This window comes from Nannobrachium achirus, assembly GCF_963921795.1.
Source record: "Nannobrachium achirus genome assembly, chromosome: 24".
Lineage (NCBI taxonomy): Eukaryota > Metazoa > Chordata > Actinopteri > Myctophiformes > Myctophidae > Nannobrachium > Nannobrachium achirus.
Genome location: NC_137831.1, coordinates 7,705,050 through 7,710,539, shown reverse-complemented (window position 1 = coordinate 7,710,539; position 5,490 = coordinate 7,705,050). Strand labels below are relative to the sequence as shown.

General features: G+C 45.4%; 1 protein-coding gene across 2 annotated transcripts in view; it reads right to left on the bottom strand.

Annotated features, from left to right (window-relative positions):
* Positions 1–1,917: 1,917 nt before the first annotated feature.
* gpr180 (G protein-coupled receptor 180) overlaps positions 1,918–5,490 on the bottom strand; it is an 11,027-nt gene continuing 7,454 nt past the window's right edge. For both annotated transcript variants that reach the window (XM_080720187.1, XM_080720188.1), the window contains exons 7-10: positions 5,478–5,490; positions 3,173–3,370; positions 2,348–2,425; positions 1,918–2,128 (exon numbers count right to left, since the gene is read on the bottom strand). The exon at positions 5,478–5,490 is cut by the window's right edge and continues 145 nt beyond it. In XM_080720187.1, the coding sequence (XP_080576313.1) occupies positions 1,973–2,128; positions 2,348–2,425; positions 3,173–3,370; positions 5,478–5,490 (445 nt within the window). In that variant the 3' untranslated portion in view covers positions 1,918–1,972. The remainder of the gene's footprint in view (positions 2,129–2,347; positions 2,426–3,172; positions 3,371–5,477) is intronic.

Genomic DNA, 5,490 nt, shown 5'->3' with positions numbered 1-5,490 from the left:
TGTATCGTCTCAATGATTATTATCACCATATTGGCCCTACTTCCTGGGAGTGGCCAGGAATAAGGTGAATACAAGCCGAAGAAGCAGCAGTAGTCTTCCTTGCCTTTGAGAGTCCACCTGTTGCCCCATAATAACCCATTTAGACCTGTGAAGCATCCAATTTGGCACTTTAGATTCTAACCATTTTAACCATTATTTTATACTTTAGCACAGGGGTCTTCAACAGGGGGTCCGCGACCCCTAGGGGGTCCGCGGAGGTACTGCAGGGGGTCCGCGAAATTATTGCTTAAAAAAAAAAAAGATTTCAAAAAATGTTTTTTTTTCTTTTTTTTTTTCTTCACATTTATGTTAAAAAATAAATCATGATTCTATCCATTTTGAATAGCTTATATACATGATTACTATGCAATTGACAGATTGTTGATATTATTGACACTGGTTCTCAGTTAATAAGTAGTATGTTTAGAAATGGTAGTGGTACGGCCCACCCTGTTCGCTGTAACTTGTACATGTTTAAAATAAAAAATATGTCGTAGCCCCGACCCCCCCACCCTACAAGGTGGTAGGGGGTCCCTGCTCCATCTCCCCATCAGTTTGGGGGTCCCCGGCCTGAAAACGTTGAAGACCCCTGCTAGCAGTTAAAAAAAAAAGATTAAAAAAAAAAGAAAAACGCTATGAACAGCTTTTCTTTGAAATATCGTGAACATTTGTGCAAATTTGTGCGGGCATGAAAAAGTCTAAGAACAACTGATCACGGAACAAGTAGATTCGGGAGTGGCTTATTGTGGGTATCAGCCAGTAACATGTGGGAGTCTGTTCCCGTTACAATGCGCTGGGTAGACCCCTGGGAGATGAAGTCTGTTCCTGTTACAATGCGCTGGGTAGACCCCTGGGAGATGGAGTCTGTTCCTGTTACAATGCGCTGGGTAGACCCCTGGGAGATGAAGTCTGTTCCCGTTACAATGCGCTGGGTAGACCCCTGGGAGATGAAGTCTGTTCCCGTTACAATGCGCTGGGTAGACCCCTGGGAGATGGAGTCTGTTCCCGTTACAATGCGCTGGGCAGACCCCTGGGAGATGGAGTCTGTTCCCGTTACAATGCGCTGGGCAGACCCCTGGGAGATGGAGTCTGTTCCCGTTACAATGCGCTGGGCAGACCCCTGGGAGAGGGACTGCTGAGATGGATCGCCACACCTACATCAGCTCCCAGTACTTTGCCGCGCACAAGCCGTGCTACTCATTCGCTGAGTTTGGCGGTGCCCGGAATCGAACCCATGACCAAAAGGCGAGGACTCTACCGACTGAGCAACCCGGACTAATTTATGCTTACAAGTCGTCGACCGACATGTCACACTACGACATGTGACAAAACTCTGAGCGTTGAGACACCTCAGCGCTCCGAGTTTTGAGCATTCAACGTGGTCTACGACCTTTCCTTGTTTCCTACATTTGACGTCGCGGCGTCAGCAGAGGTCCTCCGCGAAAACATTGTCATTTTGGCGAACCTTTCATCGCGTCGGTCGACACCTGGCGCTAAAAAGCATAAATTGGCATAAAGTGCCCCCTCTCGTCCAAAAAGTGTCCCCCCCCCGCTGTCCTCAATGTAAACAGAAGGGTCCCCCCCCGCTGTCCTCAATGTAAACAGAAGGATAGGGTGTTGCAGTAACCAAGTTCCCCATAACCACTCCAGAGGCGGGAAGAGTTCCTGGAGTGAGAGGCGATGGCGGCTCCCTGGTGCGACGGTAAATATGCTCCCCTTCTCTCCCGCTCGGCAGTGGAGCAGGACACACGCGCGCCATTCGGCATCCCCAACCGTGCGGCCGGCTGCCGCTCACAGTCAGTCATTAGGGCATCCCTTCTGACCGTCAACAGTAGGATGCCAGGGTAGGGAACGTGCAGTGTTGGTTGTCACTCAGTAAATACAGTATGCTCTCTCTTCCCCGACCCCAAAACCCGCCGCCCTCTGCCGCGGCTCAGTAGCGCCCCCTGTGGTTGGACCTGGACATGGTGAGGGGCAGGGATACGGAGGACAGCGAGGACACCTCCCAGTAGAGAGAGCGCGACAGGAACAGCTGGTAGAGCGTTACCATGGAGATGGACTGGCACAGGATCACCCCCATGGTCACCACCTGGGGGGGGGGGGGGGGGGAGAGAGAGAGAATTGTTTTAGAAAAATGGGGAGCAACTAATCAGGCACTGATGGCATGTGCGTGCGTGCGTGTGTGTGTGTGTGTGTGTGTGTGTGTGTGTGTGTGTGTGTGTGTGTGTGTGTGTGTGTGTGTGTGTGTGTGTGTGTGTGTGTGTGTGTGTGTGTGTGTGTGTGTGTGTGTGTGCGTGTGCGCTCTAACCTTCTCCCTCTGGTGCTCGTTGAAGATGACAGAGATGAAGACCAGGACAGGATGACAGAGGAACCACAGGAAGCAGCCCTGCATGGACACAATGTGCTCACCGTTCTTATTATAGGACAACTTTGTTCATATTTTAGATTGTAATTAGAGAAAAGAAAAAGTGAGTGTTACAAGTGGCTAAATATGTCTTTTTAGACACCATAAGCCAGCAGTTTCTTTATTGCTATTTACAGTAACACTTCTAGCCCCCATAAGTCACATCCGACCATGAAAGGTTGCGTTGTATCTTGGGAATGGGCTTATTCTGTGTAAAATAACCTATTTAGCCACTTGTACGCATGCCCCCAACCACTGAAATAAGAATCTCTAAAACAATAGAAAGAAGTAAATGAAATAATTTTAACATTCATCTTTTATATTATTTAATTACAATAGAAACATAGGTTTTTTCAAAAAACCTTAGAAGGATTCAAAAGACACTTATAGAATCGGGTCAAAATTCTAATTTTCAAGATTTTTCAAAAATAGCAGATCTACAAGCTCGCAGTGTGTGAGCTTGTATATCTGCTATTTTTCAATAGTTTAAAGCATAAAATATTGATACACAATAATGTGTACCCCGTTCTGAATGGGTTAAGTAGAGAATGAGAGTACTTTTTTCCCCCTGTCCGCGGCGTACCTTAGCGAAGCAGAGGTAGAAGTCTCTCTTGAGCGCGCTGCGCTCGGTGCAGGTGATCTGGTAGAGGACTTACCTTAGCGAAGCAGAGGTAGAAGTCTCTCTTGAGCGCGCTGCGCTCGGTGCAGGTGATCTGGTAGAGGACGTACCTTAGCGAAGCAGAGGTAGAAGTCTCTCTTGAGCGCGCTGCGCTCGGTGCAGGTGATCTGGTAGAGGACGGGCGCCAGCAGCAGGGCCAGGCCCACGCGCAGCACCATGAGCAGCACGGCGGCCAGGCTGCGCGGGCCGTGGAAGCTGTGGTGCTGCGAGCCCCACGACGAGTACTGCTCCCACAGCAGCAGCACCGCCTGGAAGCAATTCACAATTTAGGCCAGGAGTCTTCAACAGGGAGGGGGTCCGGGACCCCTAGTAGCTGGGCAAGCATCTGTTTTGCACAAAAAACATTCCTTGGGCTAAAACGGCCCCCTCAAATGTGTGAAAAGTGATGACTCATCACTTTTCATCCCTTTTTCAAACCACTAAACCGTCGTTTTTAGCGCAAGGAATGTTTTTCATGCAAAACAAATGCTTGCAATGGATTCAGAATAATTAAAAACCCCTCGTTTGACCCCTCACATCCCACTTAAAGCAGATTTCTTTGGGAGTCATTTTTTTCCTTTATAGTGTAGTGCAGTGATACTCAAACTCCGGCCCGCGGGCCACTTCCGGCCCGCGGCACCATTTTGACTGGCCCACCAGCTTAATGTCCTCAAAGTTGCGCATCCAACAAGCTTTAAACTGAGCAGATTGGACCTTGCGTTCCAGAGATAATGGCCAAAACATCTTGAAAACGGCCATAGAAATCGCCGATTTTCGCCGTTTTTTTTCTCTCTCTTTTTTTTTTACCAGTGGCTCTGCCTCTGCCCAACTTATTAGCATACCAAAAATGTTATAGTAAGCCTAATGCAAATGAAGAGACGTACTGTATGTAGCTCAACTGCATCATTAGCCATTTGGTAGCTAAACAGTCTGGGTAATCTATTTTAAGTAGATTGTTTGATTTTATTTTATTTTCCTTAACTATCAATTTCAACTATCAAAATCAAGTTTATTTTCTGTAAAAAGCCATTTGTGTTGAATGTGGCAAAGTCATAAATAGCATTGTGAAGCAATTGAAAGAGAGATGTGCTCAGCTATCTTTAATGTTATCCAGCTCGATAACAGGCAGACAGATATCAACCCAGACAAATTGCAGACAAACGTACATTAATTTATTTTGGTGTTTTTGTGGAATATGCTAATTTCACAGAATTATTAAAAAGAGAGAAAATGTAGCAAATTACTTTGATTACAAATGTTGGTTGACAGAATATAAATGGAATTCCAAGCCATAAAATAATGCACATTGAAATTGTCTTGAGTTATGTGGAAATAAAGCAAAAAGTTATCAAGTAATGTAATTTTATCAACTGGCCCACGGGGGATAGCTTCGCTGTTTCTACACATCATCTTTTCAACACCCAACTCTAACCTTTATCCTAACCTTAACCTCCGTGGGGTGAGTCGCTAACCCTCCGGTCGAAATGATGGTCGTTCGAAAGAGCGAGATTTTACCGGCCCGCGGCCCCTTGTCATTTTTGTAATGTGGCCCATCGGTTCAGAAGTTTGAGTATCCCTGGTGTAGTGTATAGTAAGTGAATGAGACCCTAGCTGTCAAACATTTTCCCGACCATTTTAAAAAATACACCCTGGGCAAATTTGTTTAATAACCTTTCTAGATGACAAATCCATTGAGAAACGGACCTTCGCTCTCCACGGTCACGGAACTGCCATTTTTGACTCAACTATAGGGGGTCCCCAGAGTAACTACAGGGGGTCCTCCAAATCTTTGAGTGATAAAAACGTTTTTCTCCTTTTTTAATATTAACCACTTGAACTCTAGCGTCCATATTCTGAAAACTTTAGCCAAAAATAGCCGATCTACAAGCTCACAACGCCTCGAGCTTGTAGATCGGCTATTTGTGGCAAAGAGCTTTGGTGTAGAGGGGAAAAAGAGCAGACTAAGTACAGAGTGAAAGGTCAACTTTATTAAGTATTGACGGTTCAAGTGGTTAAATATCTGAAAACACAAATTGACATGAATCCAAAATACACTGATGATTGTGCTGTCAAACAATGAAACTATATGGATTCTATGAAAAAGGTTGCTTCATCTCTCTCTCAACAAAGATTTTTTATACTTTCAGCTCTTTTCAATCCTGCACCAAATACAACAAAATAAGTCAGGTGCAGGATTGAAAAGGGCCAGAGTAAGAATTTTGTAATAAAAACGAAAGAAAAGTCTGTTACAGATTAATCATATAAATACATTGAGATGTTGTCTTATAGTTTCAGTTGGTTTTATAGTTAGTTTTGTAAACACACACACACACACACACACAGTTTCAGTTCAGTCATCTCTGTTGCCCGGGTTACCTGCGCCAGGACT